The following is a 24,284-nucleotide window of genomic DNA, read 5'->3' as shown; positions in this document are numbered from 1 at the left end:
GAGTTGTATGCGTTAGAAGAGAACAATAATTGGAAATTTGTGATACCACAAAAAGGTGCGGAAATGATGATTCTTTGTGGATTTTTAGTGGGAAGGTAGCGAAGGGGCTGAAGAAGGATGAAGAAAGGGGCTAGAGAGTTTAAGCAAAGTTTTATGAGTGATGATGTTTATTCTCTTGTAGCCAGGATAGCAAGCATAAGATTGCTTTTGTCATTATATGTAGAATTTAACATACAGGTATGGCAGTTAGATGTAAAATTTGCTTTCCTAAATAGAACTTTAAAAGATGTTTTCACGTATCATCCTGAAGGGCTAAACAGCAAACATCAAAATTTAGTGTGTTAGTTATAGAAAGCTCTATATGGCTCACGCCAATTACCAGCTTAATTAAATTAGGTTTTCAATGCTCAAAGAAAGATCCATGTTTATACTGCACAGAAAATACATATCTTTTAATACACGTTGAGCGTATATCACTTTTCTCAAAAAGCCAGCATATTGTGATAAAATGGACCTCTGCAAATACGAAAATATGAAAAAAATAATTGTAATACGTAAGGTTTTTTAATTTTAAATCGTATATATCGACAATATTTATAGTTTACATCTAATAAACCTGCCTCACATCTATTAAAAACAAAAACTAAACTAAAAAAATATCACTTAGCTCTACTCGTACTTTTTCCTTTTATGAGGGGTTGCACTTTCTCTTTTTAAAAACCAACAGTAATCACCTATCATGGCCGAATTCCATTGTCCTTGATACTGAATTTCCATTGTTCTAATATTTTTCACCATGCTCATCACTGACAGCTCCCTTATTTTCAGGAAAAAATGTCAGATGAGAATGGAGGAAATGAATTTTCAATGACATTCGAGCACCAAGGGATTTGTAGGCGTCTAGAAGTTCATCAACTAACTGTTGGTAGTTTGGATCCATATTGTTGCCCAAAATCCCCTCACTCCACTAACAAATGCCTTCCATGCTCTAAGTTCTTGTCTGGTGAGCTTTTTTGCAAAATTGTCATCCAGCAATTTTCTTATTTGTGGCCTAATAAAAATACCTTCCATTGATTTAGCATCACTCAACTGGGGAAAGACTTCTCTAAGGTATTTGAATCCATCACCCTCTTTATCTATAGCCTTCACAAAGTTTTTCATCAATCCAAGTTTAATGGGAAGGGGGGACAGAAGGACATTTTTAGATTACAAGGGGTATAAACTTAACATTTTAGATCTCGGTTAAAACTCAATTCTTGCTTGGCAATTTTTTTTTTTTACATAGTGTTGATCTACAGAGCCCGACTGTCCCATGGACAAAGAAAACAGCAATGTTTCGTAAACCCTCGTGAAGTTCCATTAAAATTCCAATCGCCTTCAAGTGTCCATATATCTGCCACTTGTAGTTTATTTTGTCTTAACGCAAGCGAATATTTTCATCTTCACAGAATGAGCAACTGGTATAGACGGTTTTAAATTTCCATTGTGTAATAACACTGCTTTTAAAATGTATTTAGTGCTAAATCATTCAACTCACTTTGAACAATTGAATGTAGCTCCCCGGAACTGGTACTTGGAGTAAAAATAGGGTCGGTGCATTGTTCTTCGGAACTTCCTGATTATACGTTGTCTCCAGTATCTTCTAAAACAATATTTTGCGGATCTAAAGGCGCAATCGGTACTAGTAAATCTTCGATATGGGAAATAACCTTCAGTCTTTGTTAGACAAAAATAGCAGTCATCAAAATGGTTTGTAGGTTCTCGCCATACCATTGGAATTCCTAAATGCATGCTTTTTTTCTTCCCAATCATCCACTGCACCAATGACACGCTACAATAAACACAGCACGCGTGGGGGACCCACTGCTTGTCTTGGTCTTCAATTAAAGTACCAAAATATTTGAAATAGGCTTTTTTCACATTTTCGGAAAATGGCGTGGTTTCTGATTTCATCACATATTCTTCACAAATATAACAAAATTTGTCATTTGATTCGAAATTTTCGTCTTTATAATCACATTTTGCAGTATCAACAGAGTACCACTTACTATGAAACTTAAGAAAATATTTATTCGTTTTTAATGTTATTTTTATGTTTATTATTCTGAATAATACAGTTCAGGTATTTTTTCGGCCATAAAATTTACCGATATTAACCGCCCCTTTATAAATTAGCTAACTGCTAATGTAAACAGGGATAATTAAGCTATTGCAAAATGGTGTGTTAGGGCTTAATAAATATTTTTTCTATTATTGGACGGGTATTTCCATTTTAAAAATAAAAGTCTCGCCTATGTCAGCCAGTGTCACCTATCGATGCTGCAGGAAGTCTTGTTTTCATCACTGAGTATGGTTTGCTCCAGCTCCAATCGATTTATAGGTCTAAAGGTACGTGCTTCTTTTAGAAGGAACAAGAAAATAAAGCATCACGACCTGGAGATATTTTAGAGCCAATATTCGTAGTATCATTTACAAAATAATTTTTAAGTTCGTCTGGATCGAGATCGATAGTGTTTGATGAACGCGTTTTGTTTCTCAAATTATTGATAACAGAACAAGTTTCTTTTGAGGAATTTTTAGCTCTCGAGATGCGATTGTTGTAATAGTTTTCCGATAAAATAATCTATAGTTATTTATATAATTGAGTATGTAAGGATTGTCTGTGACTTTTTAATATACAAGACTGATCTCATATTCTTGGATGAAGTAAGTGTTCCTTTCGTAGTCCATGATTTGTGATGATTACTTTTAAGAGGAAATGCTGTATTATAGTACCTAATAGTTTTTATGGAGAAAGTCCGAAAATTTAGAGTCAATATCTTCAGAAAGATCAATCGAATCATTTGCTAAACACAAGTTTTGAAATTTAGTGAAGTTTTGTTTACAGAAAATCCTCACCAACTGAGTGTGTTTCTTAAGAGATTTACAAATTCGGCGAAAACGTCTTCATGGTCAGAGAGACCTGAATTAATTACTAAGTGATTTACATCATGGGGTAGGGACTCGGACACTATGTAAAATAGAATTGAGAAAGTTGTTTTAGTAATTAGAGATAGTAAATTCATGTGCACATTTAGCTTAAATCATTCAAAAATATTTATTAGAGACTTTTGATCATTAGTAAAGTCAATGTTATAATAACCGCATGAACTCTTCCGCTCTTAGTGAGCAGAGCGTCGAGTGAATTTAGAAGGTTCTCGAAAAAAGAACAAATATTTGATTAAGGTGGGCTAATCAAAATTTAATACATCCGAAAAGTTCTCACTGGAAGACAGAATTAGTTTCCCGCCGTGAACTAAATTACCCCTGTCATATCTACTAATAACTCTATATTTTTCAATTAAAAATTCAAGATTAATTTTCATGTAGCCAGTGTTCAGTAATAGCAACTGCGGGAACCCCAATTTCTCTAAAATGGATACAATTCGTTCGCATTGTTGCATATAGACTGAATATTAATTAGAACCATTCTCAATTTACAGTCCTTAAAACTAAATAAAGATTCTAGTTCCTCTATATTATCTAAAAATTTCTTCTAGAAGAATCTGCAATTTGTTTTTGGGGAAACCTCCGTTCTGTAGGTGGAACCTCCACTTCGGTTGAGCTTATGCCATAAAAATCATGAAACTGCTATGGGATCAACGGGCAGACACTCGGATGTTGAGAACACCTTATCACTTGTGGAAGTATAACCTTCAAAACATATCCACCGTTGATGGAGGTGGGGCTTCTCGAGACAACGAAGATTCAACAGACCATTCTAATAAAACTCCAGGTTGCCACATATTACCGTCAGCCAATTTGCTAGCAGAAACATTTGTTTGAAAACCAATTTTAGATGTTGTTGTTTTTGGTTCATTGTCTCCATTAAATAAGGGAAAGCAACGAACGAAGTCTGTACAACCCAACTTTTCCTTAACATGGCGTACTATATGATTTGTGGTGCTGCCTGCATGGAGATTACTGACTATTACGTAATGCCTCTTTCGATTACTGTCAGGAGATACGGTGTACGAAACCTCTAGAAAACTGGATATCTCAGTTTGTGTGGAAGATGATATAATAATAGGTAGGTCGTTTCTTCTGGTTACTATGATTAATTTGTGTGTTCACCTCTTTCACTAGATTGGATATATTATTTTTTAAATTTCGCATTTCATCGGACGAAAAATTTTTAATATGATTTTTTTTTGTTTTTACGGAATCGTTGAAAATATATTGAAGAGTTCCATATCACTGATTTAAGCAACAAATTTGGCTTGAAGACAGTAAACATGTTGGCTATTTTGTTGATGCCATCTATCTTCTTTCTATAATTGCATCACTCCAACATAAATTCAGTTATTATTTGTATATCAATAAAATCAGAGAGAACATGAAGTTAGACACCCATTGGAACGAAAAAATAATAAAGAATAATTTTTAAAAAATTGTATTTATTTACTCATAAAACAAAATTTCGAGATTCCGGAAAGTTTAGGAGTAAATAATTTTAAATATGCTAAATGTGTATAAATAATAACATGGAATTGTATGGGAGAGGGCTTTCAAAACTTTGCCTCAGAAATTACGCCAGACTTTAGACTCAGCTATAAAAATTGTCAACTACATCAAGAACAGTGCTTTGAAGAATCGGTTATAAACATTACTCTGCGAGGATCTCGATTTTGAGCACAAAGTTTTTCTGTTCCATACAGAAGTACGCTGGCTTTTCAAACGCAACATGTTTGCTCGCCTTCATGAATTGAAAGATGAAGTAATTATTTTTACTCCAGTTCAAAAAAAGACTCAATGTTCAAAGCTGACATTTCAATGGAAGTTGGCTTATTTAACTGACATATTTGGCGCCTTTAATGAGCTAAACTTGAAACTTCAGGGCAGAAACAGTACTATAATAAACAATTATGATTATATTCAGGGGTTCATAGCAAAGCTTCAGCTTGGGATTCAAAAATTATCTTATCTTATAATGTTACATCTTTTTCTCGGCTGTTCGAAGCAACTAAAAATAACACACTGGACGGAAATTTGAAAGCTTGCTCATTTGCAAGCGCTGGAAAACGAATTTCGCCGATACAATCGAGACATCGATTCCGAGTCATCAATATGGCACATGACAAGAAATTCATTTGTTGTCGATGTGTTTCAGTTACCAGAAGAAGTTCTAGAAATGAAGGCTGATTCGTCCATCTTTTGACTGGTTCTGAACATGCAATCTCAAGTGTCTCATTAGTATCTATCTTATTTTATTATTATTTTTTTTATGAAACACATATTTAATTTCAAAAATTGTTTATTACAATTAAAATAAAAGACTTTTAAGTACATAATGTGCGTTTTTTTGTATTTATTGAAAATAGAAGGGAGGGGGGCATGAAAAAATTATTAATAGTCTGGGGAGTCTCAACAAAACAAAAATTGGGAAACTCTGCTACAGACTATCAAGCGTTTGAAGCTTGGAGCGAACATTGACGGTGATTGATAAAAAATTTGAATGACTCAAGCCGCTTGATAAACTAGGGCAATTTACATCAAGCATTGCGTCAGTTAAGCGGTGGAAGGCACTTCGGAAAGCGAGGTTCGCGAAAACTCTGAGTGGGAATTCATTTGTTGATTGAATTATATCGCGATTGTCCGGAATTGTGGAAAGTGACGAGCAAGGATTATTTCAATGGAAATAAAAAAGTGCTGCGCTAGAAAAAAATCTTAGGGAAAAAATAAAACCCGATTTAAGTGTGATACAATTGAAACAAAACTTATTGTCCTTAGAACAAACTTCAACAGGGAGTTCCAGGCCATCGAGTGTAAAAAAGTGTCAGAAACGTCTACAGACGACATCCCTGAACCTTCGCTTTGGTATTACATTGACATGCACCTCATAAGAGACCAGTCGGAAATCGCACAAACCGAAACTTCTGAAGTAAGAATTTTATTCCATTTTATTTTATTTTTTTTTACAGTATTTATAATTATTGTATATGACAAGTAATGTGACACAAGGCAATTATTTTGCCATGGAACTGACCCAGACGTGTAAAAAATTTGCACAAGTCATCCCTTATTTTTTTGCCTCTACTGTAGAATTGCCTATGGTTCTTTGAAGTTGTGTCATCTCGAATGTCTTGCCTCCATGACCCAGGTTCCACAGCACCAGCCACAATATCGTATCTGTCAATATCCTAAGGTTGTAAATACTTGGCTCTGTTCTTTGAGCACAAGTAGTTGTGCAAATGGCAACATACCATTACAATTTTCACAGCTTTCGGTGGTTCAAATTTAATGGCATTTTGAAATTATATGAATCTATACGTTAATATACCAAATGCATTTTCAAAAACTCTTCTGGCTCGGGAGTGTCTATAGTTGAAAATCCTTTTCTTGTTCTTCAAAACAGCTCTGTTGTAGGACTTCATGAATTGAGGGAGAAGTTGAAATGCTTCATTTCCAATAAAGAGTGTCTGATAACTCACGAGGATCAGGCATGTCAAGTTAGTTCTGAAACAACTTGCGCCAAAAGAACACACCACCATCTGACACTCGCCCATTTGCATCAACAATTGCCATAAGCACAATGCTGAAAGAACCTTTGTAATTGTAATAGTAGGACCCAGAATAGCGAGGTTTTTGGATTGATACGTGTTTACCATCAACGCTTCTCAGGTATTTGGAACCTAGAAGAGAGACAAAAAACGAAAATTGCATTATAACCCTTACATGAAGAATTAACACTTAGTATAAATGGGAATTTAATTATTAAATTACTATTGTGTAGTAATTGTAGTAATTAAAGTTTGTAAGCTTCATTGTATTTTATTTTTGTTACAGCAACCGACTCCGGATGAAGACTCGCAATCACAGCTCAGTTTCAAAAGTGTAGGGTCTCCTTCTGACGTAGTTACACCCTCAACTCTTAAACCAGCCATCCCTGTAAAGACGGGTAAAAAAACAAATAGTGGGACTAGTGACTGAATATTTCAAGCGACCTGAGACTGAAGAAGATATTTTGGCTAAAGGATAGGCTATGAAATTAAAAAAGGTAACTCCAGACCAACGATGCTTCGCCGAAAAACTCATAAATGACACGCTTTTTGGAGCAAAAATGGGCAGCAACTTGACAAGGGAAGGAGTGCGTTTTCAAACCCACCCTCCTTATTGGTCACCCTCGCCACCTTTATCGTCATCTTCAATAGTTGGCAAAGGTACTCCAACCAGGGCAGACGCTGTATATTTCGCATCCAAGTGAAAGCCCTTCATACCCAGGGCAACACCACGAAACGTCTGATGAAAATAATGCTGCTACGTTCTTCCCCTCATTTACCTCAATGTGACTTGTGCCCCAATCTTTTCAGTTCAGCAATAATTTACATTACCTGTGCGATATCTGTATTATTCGTAAAATGTAATTATTTGTACATTTTTTTCCTTTCTTAAAATATGAAGAGATTTATTTGGGCAATAATTTCTTACCTAAATGTTTTCCTTCAATGCCATGATAATTGCAGAGCAAGTTTCCATAATGATGAGTTCCAGAGTCTTCGGAGCAATGGCGAATTTCAGGTCTTCTAAATCCATGCCAGATGTTAGGTACTTCAATCTCTGACTTGCAGGAATCGCCTCACACATTTTCGTCTCCTTCTTCTCGATGTCTTGGGGACTAAATCGAGTAGATTATCGAAACTTTCTTGGTCCTTGCGTAGAAAATTCCTGTTCTCCTCTGGTTTCGAACCACTCAGAAAAATAAGGAAATGTTGATGAGTGAAGCGGTTCCTCATTTTATACCAGTCCTTAGACCACCATCTTTTTTTCTTTTTGTGGTTTTTCCTACTTTCCTGGTTTCCTACTCAAGAGTTAATATAACAACAAATTATTTGATGTGGTCAAGATTTCATCTGTTTTGGAACAAAATTTCAATTGAAGGAGACCTAAAATCAGGGTAATGTGTGCGTGTGTGTGGTGTGCAGGTGGAGAGCGCGTGTGAGTGGTGTGCAGGTGGAGTGCGTGTGTGCGGGTGTGTGTGGTGCGAGTGTGTATATATATATACATATATAATATATATATATATATATATATATATATATATATATATATATATATATATATATATATATATATTGTATTGGACTTACAACATAATAATTTTCTGGGAAATATCACGTGCAAAACAATGTATTGTAAATAAATTAATTGGAAACAATAATTTTTTTAGTATCGTCGCTGTCTATTCCTCTTTGAGAAGATAAATATTTCGCAGTATATATGTACATATCTAAATTTTTAAGAGTACATCGAGCCACGAATCTTACAAATGGTCGTACATCACCCATGTTGGCAGTTTTCAAAGCATCGTAATATTTTTGCCTAAAAAAAAAAAACAAAAAAAAGTATGCATGGAACGTTTGATTTTCAAATACCTAGCAATTCCGTGTTTTAAAATAATAATAATCATTTCATTCAAACACCATACAAAAGGTGTGTATACAATGCAATCTAAAATAACCGGATTATTTAAATCCTACTAGTTCACCTTCGGTGATAACTTGAGTTATTAAAACGCTTTGACTACTATTGTTGTAATAGTACATAGTATAATCATTATGAGTATAACCAACGAAACAAGGAAATTCAACTTAGAATAAAATTAATATGGGTGAATATACAAATATTGGTCAACAACAGATCAGTCAATTTTTTTTGAGTTTGCGAATGCAAATAGCTTTGAATCTAATAAAAGTACATCCCTTTTTTCGTTTTTATAAATGTAAACCATTTCTAAAAATTCTCTTTTTCGTATATTAGATTCTTATATTCTGTTCCAAGAATTTTTTAATCTTTATAGTTGAGTTTGTTTTTTTGATATTTCATTGTTCATTAACGCACTTTTATTTTTTTATCGTATTGATGACATTTTAGTCTATTTTCTTAATACTGAGATGTTTGCCCTATGTAGACAGTCTCACAATTAGTACAAAGCAATTGATATATACTATTTTGATAAAGACTAAAAGTCAACCACACATGAGAGGAATGTAGTTCCGGCTGATCATATTTCAACATACCTTAACTACGTGCTGTATCAGAAAAAATCTATATGTTGATAATGATAATCTCAAATTATAAATGTGAATCTTAAAGGATTTAGTAAAACTTTGCTATTGTTAATAATATTGACCTTCTATCATGGAACTCCGATATGGTAACATCCAGTCAATTTTCCAATATATAATAAGAAACACATGGTATATATATATATATATATATATATATATATATATATAATAAATGTTCGAAAAAATGGACACCTTGCACTTCTACACACTGTCTAAGGAGGATATTTCTTTGAACTTGGAAAAGCATTCTAAGATTCTGCCTTATAGCGTCACAATGGAAGTTCATTCTATCGATTATTTCGTTCTTTGTGTTTACCGATGTTGCATATACCAAGCTTTTAAGATACCTCCAAAAAAAATCCATTATATTTAATTCAATACTACCAATCCACCTATAAGGAAAAATGTTATTAAGATGATTTTTTACATCGTTTTAGGAAGTGTCTCTGCGAATGTTTAGGGGAATAACATGGGTGGGAAATTATTTTGGAGAAATATCGCTGGCAATTCAGGTTATTATTAAAAAATTATGGACCAAAAGAAACTGGTTTATAATAATTTTCTAAATTGTTAAAACTTACTTATATATTAAAATTATAATTATTATTGTAATAATATATACATATATATTATACCTACATAGGTATGACATCTCAAAATTTAAAATCACGATACACTCAACACAAAAGCTATGCAAAGTTAGAAAAACCAAGATGTGGATTATCTGAACACGTAATAGACGAATGCCACTGTATAGATTTCGATAGCATAAAAATTCTAGACATTGAAAGGAATTATTATTAGCATATTTATTGACTTCTGAGCCGAGAAAGTGAATTTTTAAAAGTATCTCTGTACTGTACTCTCCGTTTGGCTTTTGAAGTAGTCCAATTGTGTTCAAGTGGGTTTCGACTAAGATTTTTGGAGATTGATAAAGTAGGGCAAGTGGTTGGAGGCTTCGTCTAGTTCCTCAACCATCTCTATGTTATATAGAGTTTTCTCCAGATTCAGTTAAAGGCTCTCGATATACGACTCCCAGTTAGTAAGACTTGGAACTTGACTCTGGGTAAGTTGATATTGCCTCCAGATCGAATCTGATACTCAAATTGTCAGACGTGAAGAGTTCATCTGTCACATTACAGTTTGTTACTGTATGTGATGTAAAAACATAGGATAAGGTTATATCTAGAACCTCTTTAATCACCGCATTAATGAACGTAGGCTTGTTGTCTTTGTCAATAATGCCAATGTATTTATAGTTTAATTATTAAAAAAAAACACTCACCCCTCGCTTTGATTAGTCGCTGGACTATTTCTGGAAGAGTTTGATTCACACCCCCAGGAAAGTTGGCCGAGGCTATCAGTACCAAGGTATAGGTACAATTTCAAGATTAGTTCGGAGCTGTGGAATTCCCAAGCGATTTGCAAACTTTTACGCATCCTATCTTTTACAACAGCTGGATCCGTAGGTGAAATATTAATTTGCGTTAAATACTCAACCGTTTGAATTCTACTATCATCTTTTAAAATTTTGGCATTATATCCTATCCATATTGGCGTGTTTGAAATTTGTAAGTTATGGGAAAGTACCCATATAGAATATCTATGTTGAACATTAATTAAATTTTGGAGTTTTTCAGGTAACGCTACATTACCACGCCAAAATTCTAGACGACATTGCTTCGCGTGCAGTATATTTTCAAATGAATCTTCCTCAAATGAACGTTTTCTAGGAACAGCCAAATCTCTAACATTAATTGATGAATTGCGTTGAGCTGCTGTGGATGCTTTGTTCCTTTTTATGATGTTCAATTCATCTTCTGTAGGGATATTTTTATAAATAATACCCACTGTATTATGCAAGGGTATTTTTACCAGAGCTTGTCTCTACAAATCAGTCGTAATTATCCCACCCTACTCCAAATGATAATATAGAAGTTGGTTGAATGCCGGATAGACATAATATATTATTAGAAGCACAAAAATATGCAGCTGACGTCTCCAATTCCAGTATACTTGGATGGGAGATGCAGTAACCTTGCCTGCTCAACTTTTTTGCTTCCCGTGAGGCTTTTCATGGTTATACCCAATAAAATATACTTTTGCGGCTTAATATCACCTCTTGTAATGCTGTAGATTGAGTCATTTCCAATTGCATTATAATATTTTGTCTAAAATTTCAATTCTTGAATGGATTCATCTCCATCATCAATCAATATAATTAAAAGTAAAATTGTTTCAATAAATTCACATGAACAAAGTCTAACATTTTCCAAACGACTTTCTGTTTAAAAAAATTATTCTTCATTAATTAAATATAATATATAAAATATTATAAAAAAATAAATATATAAAAGCTGAGAGTCCGTCAACGTATACTCTCAACACAGATGAGATCGATGAGTCCTTGGGAAGTTTGGGTTACCGTGGCTTTGACAGGTGAATGGTACTAGAGGTGTGTTAAATACGGATCTGAATTGATCAAATAATAAAATGTGAATCTTTGATGTTACCTTCAGAATGTTGTTAGAAATCGAGTCTTTTATCGCCAGACACTGAACATCATGACAATCCCTTTGCTAGGCACCCATAATGTTCATTAAATTTTAATTCTACTCACGTTATAATATAAAAGCTGATTTTTATACTTAGGTGATAATGAGATGATGATATCTTAGCCAGACTATTTTTATAGTTCCAGCCCCTTGCCAGACAAGCATGCTACAAAAGCGATGGTGATTTAATCATTATTATTTTAATATCCATTATTATGTAACAACTTTAATATCCATTATTATTTAACAATATTTCGAATAGCATGATGTGAAAATCATTTTAGGTGACATGACTGCAAATGTTTGCCGAAAACCTGTTTATAGACCTATAATAAGAAAGGAAAGTCTACATGAAAAGTCAAATGATAATGGGACGCGGTTAAAAGACTTTGCAATCAGCAAGCACATGACTATTGCCAGCACTTACTTCCCCCACAAAGACATTGACAAGGTCATACGGCGGTCACAAGATTGTTCACATCTAATAGACAAAAGGCATGGGTCAGATGTACGAGATGTGAGAAGTCACCGAGGGGCCGACGTAGATTCGGACTAATTCATGGTTCAAACGAAGTACCGGCAGCGAATTTTACGCTTAAAACTGCAGAAGAACCCATGATTTCAGAAGAACAATGGACAAAAGCTCAAGATGGCCCGGACACTAGGGCAGATTTAAGCGAGAGAGCGCAAAGGCTGTTAAAAGCGGAGAAGGCCAGAAGTGATGGGAGCATCAAAGGTGCATGGGGAGCTGTGAAACCAGCGATCCACCTAGCTGCTGAAGAAACTGTGGGATATCAAGAACCTCAATGGACAAAGGGATGGTTTGATGAAGAGTGTGAAGGTATGATTGAGAGGAGAAACATGGCAAGAAAGGAGATGCTTCAAAGGCAAACAAGAGCCAAGGCACATGAATATGTTAGGGGTAGAGGAACAATCAAAGTAATAAATTGGAAGCTATGTCCACGATATATAGACTATAAAGTATATTCAATATTATTCATGTATGACACGTAAGATATTTGTTTATGTTATTTTTTAAATGAAAGTGATTTTGTATTAAAAAACAAATCGTGGATATATAAATTTGTATTATTTGTAATAAAAGTTGTGGCAAAATAATTTTCTGTTGAGGCATTGAAAAAATTATAAATTAATTTTAAAATTGAGAAAAAAACATAACCTATCATATAACGTTACCATTCTTTCGCCTAAATATACAGAGAAGTTATCACAGAAAATTTTATAAATCATTCACAGGACTGATGAAAAAATACTCTACCCCAGAACCTAAAATTTCTAAAATGACCGTTGAAACAGAGGATGTGTGGTAGTTAACTGTATAACACCACTCTTCAGCTGTTCAATCAATAGAACCTCAATTCTCCCAGACAAATTTTAGTTTCGTATAATGTCTAGCATCGAAATCAAGAAGAGTATAATGACTTGTTAATTAGATTGGAAAGTATTACAAGTTCGAAAATATACTATCACACTGAATGTGTGGTGGAGTTTAACAATAACATATCTTCATAGGCGAAAATATCTGTTAGAAGTGATTGGCATCATCATTGAGAGTTCCACCAAGAAGCTTTCAATAAAATTAGTAGCATCAGAGGAGATTTAATTATATGAATTATATACTAAGCCGAAAAGGCCATAGAGTATAATAAAACCGCGTTTATGTGCTTCATAGACTTAACAAAAGCATTTGACAGAGTGAGATTACATGACGTCATTGAGCTACTAAAAGAACGAGGCGTAAACCAAAGGACAATAGACATCATTCGGGACATGAACAACGGAAATAGCACATATGTAAGAGTAAACAACGAACTCTCCAGTAAAATGCCAGTATCAACAGGGATCAGACAAGGAGATAGTCTCAGCCCAATACTCTTCAACATTATAATGGACGAAATCATAAAAGAAGTCAAAACGGCAGGCAGAGGATACAGAATGGGAAAACATGAGTTTAAGATAGTTTGCTACGCTGATGACGCGGTTGTGATATCCGAAGATGAGGATAATCTGCAAAAACTGCTACACAGATTTGAAACAGTTGCAGGAAAATTCAATATGATCATATCGACACAAAAGACACAATCCTTGACAATAGCGAGAGAACCAAGAAGATGCAAACTGGCAATTTATAATAAAAGTGTAGAGCTGGTTATGTCTTTTAAATATTTAGTGGTTAACATCACGAGCAATGGGAACTTGAAGCAAGAAGTTAAAACGCAAACAACAGCAGCATCTAGGATATCAGGATGCCTTCGAACCGTGATATGGAGGAATAAATTTTTAAGTATCAAAAGCAAAATACGGATATATAAAACTTGTGTCAGACCAGTAATGACATACGCCATAGAAACGAGGGCGGAGACTGCAACTACTAAGCGGATTCTTAGAACGACCGAGATGAAGACATTACGCTCAATCACAGGGAAAACACTAAGAGATAGAATAAGGAGCAATGAAATTAGAAAAATATGTGACGTTCCGGATATAGTGAGATGGGCCAGAGCTAGAAGAAGAGCATGGAGAGATCATGTCAATAGAATGGACAAGGATCGACTGGCGAAAATCGCAAAGGAAGTGAGACCCAATACAAGTAGACCGCCTGGAAGACCACCAAAGCGCTGGTATGAGAGCTGGTCCTCGGAGTCAAAACTTAGGCTGCCTCTTTGAAAACACAAGACATAGTCTTAAAATAAGAAAAAGAAGAAGAAGAAGAAGATATACTAATTCTGTTAAAATGGGTGCTACTTTTACTGCATACAACCTAGAAGAGAAAATTGATAAGAAATATTCCAAAGATGTTGAATTCATTACAATCCGGAATGAAAAATAATAGCACCCAATTATATGAAGATAATTGACGAAACAGTATTCGACATTTTAAAATATTTCACAAAAAGCTGCATCATACTTACGAAAAATTATTTTGATAATGGACAAGAAAAAATTACCATCTAAAAATCTTTCAGTACAGTATTTAATTGAAGGTGAAGATTCTATATCTCAAGAATTATTGATTTTTTATTCTACTCTCATAGGTGGTTCTAAACAGAAACGAAAGAGTAGCTTAAAATGTGTCAATACACTGTTTATGGAGTCCATAATGGTCAATTCAAGACGTCTAAGCATATCATGATGGGTATGAATTTCAAGAGTTTAGCAGAAAAATTATAGATATGATGAACAGATATGGCCATTTTATTAGGTATCAAAGAGTTGAAGAACTCGAAACAGAAACCACATAAACTGCCCTTGAAAAGTCAAGTTTTTGTCCTGAAAAAATTAACATCTGGACTTCGTACTGGACTGGCTTATGATAATTTTGAACTCTTAGTTGAAACTATTTGGTAACATGATACCGTCGTATCAGAACATCGGATTAAAGACATCCGAAGAATCCACATCAGAGAGAAAGGAAAACTTTTGATGCAATCGCTTCAGAAGAAATTTATTATCCAAAAAAAGTCCAAGTAACTTGCAATTAATGGCTGATCAAATTAAAAATATAGTCCCCAATAATTACAATTGTATACAGAGATTGATAATATATGGATGTGATGCACTAGAGGTACCTGATAATCCAATGTGAGTTGGTTTTAACTGTAAGATCCATGATAATGACACACTACAGGAACACGTATCTTATTTGACTCCAATATATGTTTCACCAACAAGTACTTCTGTAGTTTTAGAAACCATGCAACAAAGTAACATGTCTCAAGATATTAATGAATATTATTAAGCCCTGAATTGAATATTCTCTTTCATACAAACTGAAGAAGAAAGAAACATAAGATGGCTAAAATGACTACAATTTCAACTAACTATATAAACCTAGGATCTACCTATAAACATCTTTTATATTTAGAGAACTGTTATATAAAACTAAAAAAGTTTTTAAAATAAAATTCAAATTTAAAAGTGATACCATCTGACAAAGGTAATGGGAAAGTTATAATGGAGAGATGGCAATACCTCATTTATTCTCCAATAAAATACTTTGAACAAGAATTTAATGTGTTCTGTGATTTAAAGTACAAATTTGGTCATTTTTAGATTGCAATGTGTAGTATTTCAACATAAATCTTTGATTAAAATACCTTTGTTCCTTGAGCACTATTACTGGAGGATAGTTTCTTCTCAAAAAAAGAAGATTCATAAGTAATCTACTTGTGCGTCCGTTTCCATCAGTGAATGGATGAATATCAACTAATTTGTAATGAGCCAGAGCTGCGTATCGAACTGGATGCATACTTAGAGCTTCCTCTGAGTTAAGCCATTGAACGAATATTTCCATTAAAGCTGGAACATCACCATGTGGCGGAGGAACGTGACTTCCAACATATACCTAAAGAAATTGTTCTGTTTTCATTGGTTCATATAAAATGAGAGTGAATATTTTGATACGTAAATTTTTACCTTTAATAATTAAAAAAAACATGTAAATCTGAAAGAAATAGACATATTGTAGTAAGTATAGCTGCTTAGTTTGATCTTTCTTTATATATTCCTTAAATAACAGAGCTGTCCATACGGGGTGGCTTGTAAGGTGTGAAGCTTAACCATGGAAGGCTACCTTGATGCATCGCAGAACCAGCAGAATTATTTAAATTACGGGACTTATTCAAGAAATTGTAAACACTTTATGACTGGTCGCCATAATATTCGTTCAATGAATACGGGATTTCATGAATTTTTAAGCTACGTAGATAATTACGATTTTGATATAGTTGGCTTGAGCGAGACTTTGCTAACACTGAAAGACGATATAACACGATTCACCATACCAAATTACAATTCAATGTAGAGGCGGGCGAGGAAGGGATGTAGAATCGTATGTCAAGGGAAATATAAATTGTAGCCTAGTAGGCTTCAATGACATTTAGATTTGCATTTAAATAGGAATAGAATACTTGTTACCAGTCCCTATAGACCATTTTGTTAAACCTACATTTTTTAAACAAGTTAAACAGCATCGTGTAAACATACATGAGAAAGTTAGAAATGAATTAAATATTAATTTAAACGATGAAAAAAGTTGCATCGTTGGTGAAGAAGGTTTTTCAATTAGGAAACTATGCTTACCCTATTGTATAAAGCTTTTAATACATATTATTAACAGTTGTATTTTAGAAAGTGTTTTACCTCATGTTTGGAAAAAGCTATTGTTATTCTTTTCCTTGAAAATACATATCGAAAAGAAGCAAAAGACTTAAGTCCAATAAGCATATTACCAGTGGTATCAAAAATCCTAAACGAGCACAGATACAACCAAACAAGCGAGTTTATCTACTCGTCTAGCATTATACATGACAATCAATCAAGCTATAGGGAATTTTCAGTACGTCCACAATTCTGGTAAAATTGGTAAATGGCATAAAATCTAGAGAAAACCTAGGAGAGGTTACATGCTTGTCGTTTCTTTACTTTAGCACAGCATTCAATACCATGGATCATGATATGCTAGCAAAATTAAGATCATATCTCCAAAACATATGCCATTGCATTTTAATCAAAAATAATGAGGTGGTAGACCCATATATTTGAAACTGAAAACAGAGTACCACAAGGTTCCAATTTAGGTCCTTTATTATTTTCTTTGTATGTAGCAGACATGAAAAACTGTTCAAACTATTCCAATATACTATGAATGCAGACAATTCACAATTATACGTTTCCTATTCAAAATCTCTGAATAATATATCATAAGAACGAAAAAGCTATAATTGACAAAAAAGAGTTGAATAATTTAAGTAAAATTTATAGTTCTATTTTGTAAATTATAATAAAACAACAAATAATTTAATTGATTACTGCTATATATTTGATATGTAGGAACCAATGAAAAATTTTTTTTATTAGAACAAAGTTAGTTCTAAGTTGATTTCATCCTTCTTTTGATATTAATGATGAATCAATATAAATAAGCAAATTTTCAGTGTCAATATCATATTTTGGTAAAGACTTAAAGAAAAGTCAAAATTTATCTTTCTTTTAAAAACTATAAAAAAAACTAATTTTATAACAGAAGAGGCCTAAAATCAAATATAATTCTTTTGAATGCTTCTAGTGAGAAGAGAAACTTTAAGTCAATGAAATTGAATCCAACTAAAAATCAACCTACGAGCTTAGTTTTCTTCATAATTTTTTAAAGACAGATAAAATTTTTACGTTTCGACTACTTTCAGTCTTTATCAAAATATGAATTGACACTGACAATTTGCGTATTTATATTAATAAATCACCTACATCATGAATATCAAAATAAAAATAAAATCAAAATAGAAAACTATTTTAACAAGAAAAATCAATTTTTATTTTTCCTTAGTTTTTACATCTCAAAAATATGTAGCAGCCATCAATCAAATTATTTGTAGTTGCATTAAAATTTACAAAATAGAGCTATACATTTTACTTAAATTATTTAGATCTTTTTCGTATATTGGATTTCATTTCAAAAATTTTAATCTCAAGATTTCAATAAATGATTCATTTTGGTGTAGGAATACGAACCCTTAAGGGGCCTAGTTGCTGAGAAATAGGGTGTCCAAAATTTTAAATAAAATCCAAAAATTTGCCATAAATCAAGAACACCTTTGAATTTTTTTTTAAATTTGGTTAAATTAGGCTTAGTTTACTTCAATCCATTTATTACACGGTTTTGTCATTGAAAAATGTGTCTTCTGGTGTAATAAGTACGTATTGAAGTAAGCGGCCAACAGTTTGAACAACTACTGTAACTTTGTCAATTTTGTTATTGTTGTAATACAGAGTTGTTTAAATTTAATTTATGCAATTATCATTTTTATTTTCATTGCCAATTATAAAATTGAAATTATGAATTTGTAAATTACTTACGTGCTTGCAGACTTTTGTTTGGAGGCAAATTTCTACAGCTCCGTTCATTTTAGCTACATAAAAAGTTATTAGTTTTTTAACTAAAAGTAATTAGGCAATTAAAACGAAATTAAAAAAAAGACTTTGCTCCAGTGACGTAAAAAATAGTGACAACTAACCCTGATAGCGCGCCACTGGTTAAATTTTTCCAAAGTTTATTTATGTCAAAATATTACTTTTATAAGAAGCATATTGGTCACCAAATTTAAAAGAAAAATTTAAAAGCGTTCTTGATTTATGGCAAATTTTTTATTTTTATTTAAAATTTTGAACACCCTCAGCTAATAGGCCCCATAAGGGTTCGTATTCCTATATCAAAATGAACAATTAATTGAGATCTTTCTGAGGTAGAGCGTTGTCGGTCGTATATAGAAACACCCTGTATACCATTAATATTATATACCAAGTGCTTTGTACTTATTGTGACGCTGTCTACATAGGGCAGACATCTCAGTATTTAGAAAATAGACTAAAAGGTCATCAATACGATAAAAAAATAGAACTGCATTAATGAAATCTAATACACGAAAAAAAAAAGAATTTTTAGAAATGGTTCACATTCATAAGAATGAAAAAGCTATAAATGAAGGAATGTCATCATGTGGACGTGATGACTTTCCACTGAAAAAATAGTCGACTCAATAGAAAGAATCTTGAACCAAGAAATTATTCTTGATTTGAGTAAATTATTTTTAGTACTTTTTACTTTTTTCAAAATGGTTTTCTTGGTTCAAGATTTTTTCCTTGAATAAAGTTAACAGTTTTTTCCGTGTATAATATTTCAATTCATTAATTTTCTTCTTAACCTGTTGATAAGATGTCAATTTTTTTTGACCAATTAGTCTTTATCGAGTATTACTTCTTTGGTAGGATCATGTGCAGTTAAATCGGTAACAGAAGCTGTCGACTGCTTTACTACTTTACAAAAAATCTACAATTTCTTTACTCTTTCCATACATCGTTGGTAGATGGTCTGCAATAATGAGAGACAACAAATTTTCTGAATATGAAGAAAAACTAAAGCACCATCTGGAGTATCATCATTATTATAATCGTCGCAAAGAAAAGAAAAATTCAACCAAATAATTCAGATTGAATGAAAGAACACCTTTCTCTGAAGAAGGAAATTTATTGCTAAATCCTGCCAATAAACTAGTCAGTAAGTATCCTAACGATTTAGAAGGAACGTTTGGCAATGAATGTATTATTTCCATTATCTTCAAGTGGAACTTGCTCTCCAATTTTTTTTCAGAATTCCGGCTACAAATTGCTCAGGATGAAGATATTTTTCCATTCTACAAATAGTAAAAACATATTAACGCGCAAGCATGGGCCAAGATAGACTTAATGCTCCTGAATTACTGCATATTGAACAACATATTTATTTATTTAAAAGTTATGCTTGAGAATTATACTTAAATAAAATGATGATATAGTGAAATAAAAATTTTACATCAAAGTTAATAAAACCCATTTTATCAGAAAGGGCTGCGCTTCGAAAAGGTCTAGGGCGGCAGAAAGCCTAAATCCGTCACAGGGTCCAATAATCCTAATATCTATTATTCCCGCCTAAACATTAACTTTCTCTGAGTATTGAGTACCACACTCACCGTTTTTTTATTGATTTTGATATTGACACTGAAAATTTGCGTATTTATATTATTCAATCAAATTTTCAAGCTTATATATCTTTAAGTATTTAAGGTATGTATGATATCTGATGTTACTTTTCTCTGTCTCAATATGTGACATAACTTTTGGTCCAAAAGTAATGTCACATATTGAGCCAAATAGTCTCTAAAATTACAACAAATACACCTACACTAGACCCAAGTTTTTATGAAATACTCTCTAATATATGTGATGCTTCGATGCCTAAAAGGAAAATCCACCCAAAAGGTAAGCCAAGTTACTGATAGTTGCAGGAAATGGAACACCTAAAAAAGGAATGTACAACAAAAAAAGAATTATTACAAGATGCAATAGAAGATATCGACCATAAGTTGAAAAACTACAAGATGAGTATAAACTGAAACACTGTTTACTGTCTGACGCGGGTTTCGATAACCAAGTTATCGTCTGTAGAGACTGAAGGAAAACTATAGTGAGTATTGGTATAATAGTAATTTGAACAGTTTATCAGTATGAATATTACTAATGGTTACAGAAATGACAATTTAGAGTACAAAAAACAATTAAGGAGTGCTATAATAAAAGAAGCAAGTATTGGAATAATATCTGCGCAGTTAACTCCAATATTTGGGTCAAAGACTATAAAATAGCTATGAAGACCCAATTATCGGCAGATATATTTAAGTAACGTGGTAAAGTTCACAGTGGAAGAGCTCCAGATAGCCAATCAAAAACTGAAATGAATAAGGCATCAGGACCAGGATATATCCCTAAAATAGTAGATAACAGGACTGACTTTATTATATACAAAATTCTGAAACTCTCTTGACGATCAGAACTACTTTCCGACAGATTGGAAACAGGCTTAACTGGTGCTGATTGATAAAGGTAAAAAAGCACCAGACGAAGTTTCTTCATATCGACCTATATGTCTCTTAGATGTAGAAGGGAAATTATTTGAACACTGATACTGGCTAGATTGAAGAACGAACTGGAATGTATTGGTGGACTGGCAGGAAAACATCATGGCTTTAGAGAAAATAGACAAACCCTAGATGTTATCGAAGACGTCATAAAATCTGAAAATACGCACATTAATAACTTTGGATGGAAACAATGCCTTCTCTTGAGCTAACTAAAAAATAGAAGATTTGTTTAAAATTTATTTGTGCCCATACCTTTCTGAAAGAGACAGTATAATTGAATACGAAGGGATGGCAGAAAATTTGGGAATAGACAGCAGTGTACCACAGGGCTTGGATCTTAACCCTACACTTTGGAATATACTATATGATGATCTGCTAATAAAGGACATGCTAAAAGGCGTTACCCGGGTAGGCTTCACTTATGAGGTAGCATTGGTGGTTGTTGATAAAGAAGAGACTGACCTCATGCAAAAAGAAAAACTGGAAATTCTTATGGTGTTTAATTGAATGAAATATAATTCTCTTACGACTAATTACTGGGAAAGCCTGAGTGAGTCCTGTATCTTTCATTATTCAGGAAATTGAAGCCAACCAAAGAGGTATACTTTAAGTATCCTTCACTTTCTAAATGGTTTTCTTTAGTTTCACCAGGAAAGAATACAGTTTAGCCAAAAACACCTTATAATATTGATTGCATGCATAACCAATCACAAAATCCACAGTTTATTTGGTGGCTTTCAGCCCTCATTTTGTTCACTAAATAATTTCTAGTTCTAAATTGAAATGAATTGTCTATTTCATTTTGTTTTTAATGTCTGTTTTCATTTCTCAAAGATTGTGACATCCACATTAATTCCTTGATTTCATTCAGCATAACTGAAAACAAGTATAATCTATATCTTAATAGAATTGCTTGAATTTATTAAAGTATAAATACCAACAATTGTACAATAAACATAACCATAAAATAGACCACTACTGTAGATAGATCATCAATTATACCAATCAATAACTATATTATGTATATTGCGATGAATTTATCAGATTACCTTCTCTTTTCTAAACATTCCAGAACCAAGTGGATCCACATGTCCCATTACTCTTCTATGGATTCCCAAAATGTGTTCTAACCCTATAAATTCAATTCTAATTAATAATTTTATATAAAGCATTGCTTTCTCTAATCCCAAAATTTCATTATGCTCCATTAGACTTTTACCCTCCACAACTTGTCCTGTTTCTAAAAGATATTTTAGTTGTTCTACAGTCATTGTGTTTCCTTCAATACCCACCTGCAGATTAAAGGTCATATTTTTAATATGAAACAACTGATAATAATTACTCACTGTATGGTAAATATGCAAGTAAAAAGCCTGGGTTTTCATTGAAACGAATGTGTCTACTTTCATCTGATTTATTAAATAGTTATTTCTTTCATCAATGTCTTTAAATAATTGGTAATCCAATCCTTCTACTAGTGGGGCTGTACGAGCACGATTTGTAAGAGCAGCTTTGTGGTTAGGGGAATGGGTCAATGCCTAAAATTCAAATTGTATTAGCTTACTAACATAATAAAAATTTCCTCAGAATTACCTAAAAGATTTGGAGTTCATTGCTTATTGCTGTAATGCCACTAATTCCCAAAGCTTATTTAATATTCTGTTAATTAATTAGATTAATACACAGATTTGGTCTATGTAATGAATATATGGAATAATTATAATACATAAAGTTATATTTACCTTGAAATATAATTCATCAGCTGTGACTATATCATCAAGTTGTTCCAAAAATTCTCCATATGTATTCAAGACATCTGCATTTTGAGGAGCAAGTGTAGCAGCATATAAAAATAATTTTAGGGCTTTGAAAGTTTTTCCTGTTACTTGAAATGCTATAGCTGCCTGTAGAGCATTGTCCACCTCATGTTGGGATGTTTCTGCATGTTGTGATGAATATCTATAAAGGAATTGAACTTGATTGCATGTCCAATTTAAAATTATTCTCGGTGGTATGTCATTTTAAACAAAACATATTTAATTAACTGAACAAATATAAATAGACTGACAAGAATTTCAGTAGGGAGTATGAACATGTGTCATTTAAATACTATATGTACATCTAAAAAAAATACAAATTTATGTTCGTTTCAATTAAAGAATCACAGTCAATAGTTTTCATGTTTACATAATATGAAATAATTATGTTAAATTGGATATTAGTAATAAACTGTAATATATTGAAATCATTTCCTATATAAATCAAAACAAAAAAATTAAATATATTGCAAATAACATACCTTTCAGTAATAGAATATTTGCTCTGTGATTCCAAAGCATAATTCATATGACTTAATACAGAATCAGTGTTGGTATCGTCATTTTTCGATTGTAAGGGAAAATTATGACCACGATACTTATCATCTTTTCCAGAAGGAATTAGATCTTCGAATACTGATACATCATATTTTAAGGATGGCCTCCTGTATAATTCGTGGAAAAAATAATAATGTTGTAATAATGCGACTAGTGCACATATTATACTCAATAAAATAGATATTACTATCAGAAATATATTCATTTCATACTAGTATTGTGTAAAACTACATTACAACTTAACTCCACGTCATTTTGCAATATTTTGATGTTCAAAATATTTTTGACTTAGGTATTAATAGTTACATCAACATGAATGACTTTTATAATAGACAAATGACATGGAATAGTGGTAAAAAGAAAAATAACGGAACTTAGACAAGGAAAGAGAGAAGGCAATACACTGGCACATACTAAATGTCACATATATATAAATTCAATTTCTTATTTCTTAGACCTTTTGATATATTAAAGCATTTAAATGTTCTTGATTTTAGGTCTCTTCTGTTTTAAAATTAGTTTTTTTTATAGTTTTTGAAAGATAAATTTTGACGTTTCGACTTTTCTTCAAGTCTTTACCAAAATGTAATATTGATACTGACGATTTGCTTATTTGTATTGATCTATAGATCACCTTCATCATGAATATCAAAATAAGGATAAAGTCAACTTTGTTCCAGTATGATGCAAAAAAATTAAAAATTCACAATGCGTTACCCCCTAAAATATATGATTTACAAAAATTGCACAAACCTGACATTCCCCGTCTACCAA

General features: G+C 32.7%; 1 protein-coding gene across 2 annotated transcripts; it reads right to left on the bottom strand.

Moving 5' to 3' along the window:
- Positions 1 to 5,913: 5,913 nt before the first annotated feature.
- Positions 5,914 to 23,842, bottom strand: LOC130451363 (protein adenylyltransferase Fic). 2 transcript variants are annotated; one of them, XM_056790340.1, is made up of 8 exons: positions 23,435 to 23,842; positions 22,878 to 23,094; positions 22,482 to 22,673; positions 22,185 to 22,427; positions 15,781 to 16,028; positions 8,127 to 8,358; positions 7,468 to 7,922; positions 5,914 to 6,671 (listed from the first exon to the last, which is right to left on the bottom strand). In XM_056790340.1, exons 1-6 carry the CDS (start codon positions 23,713 to 23,715, stop codon positions 8,181 to 8,183), a joined length of 1,359 nt encoding a protein of 452 aa, XP_056646318.1. In that variant the 5' UTR covers positions 23,716 to 23,842; the 3' UTR covers positions 5,914 to 6,671; positions 7,468 to 7,922; positions 8,127 to 8,180. The 2 variants fall into 2 exon arrangements, with proteins under 2 accessions (XP_056646318.1, XP_056646317.1); XM_056790339.1 differs by having other exon boundaries at positions 7,468 to 8,358.
- Between the last annotated feature and the right edge of the window lie 442 nt (positions 23,843 to 24,284).

This window comes from Diorhabda sublineata, chromosome X, assembly GCF_026230105.1.
Source record: "Diorhabda sublineata isolate icDioSubl1.1 chromosome X, icDioSubl1.1, whole genome shotgun sequence".
Taxonomy (NCBI): Eukaryota; Metazoa; Arthropoda; class Insecta; order Coleoptera; family Chrysomelidae; genus Diorhabda; species Diorhabda sublineata.
Note: the sequence above shows the minus strand (reverse complement) of the source record. Positions and strands in the feature narration are given on the sequence as shown.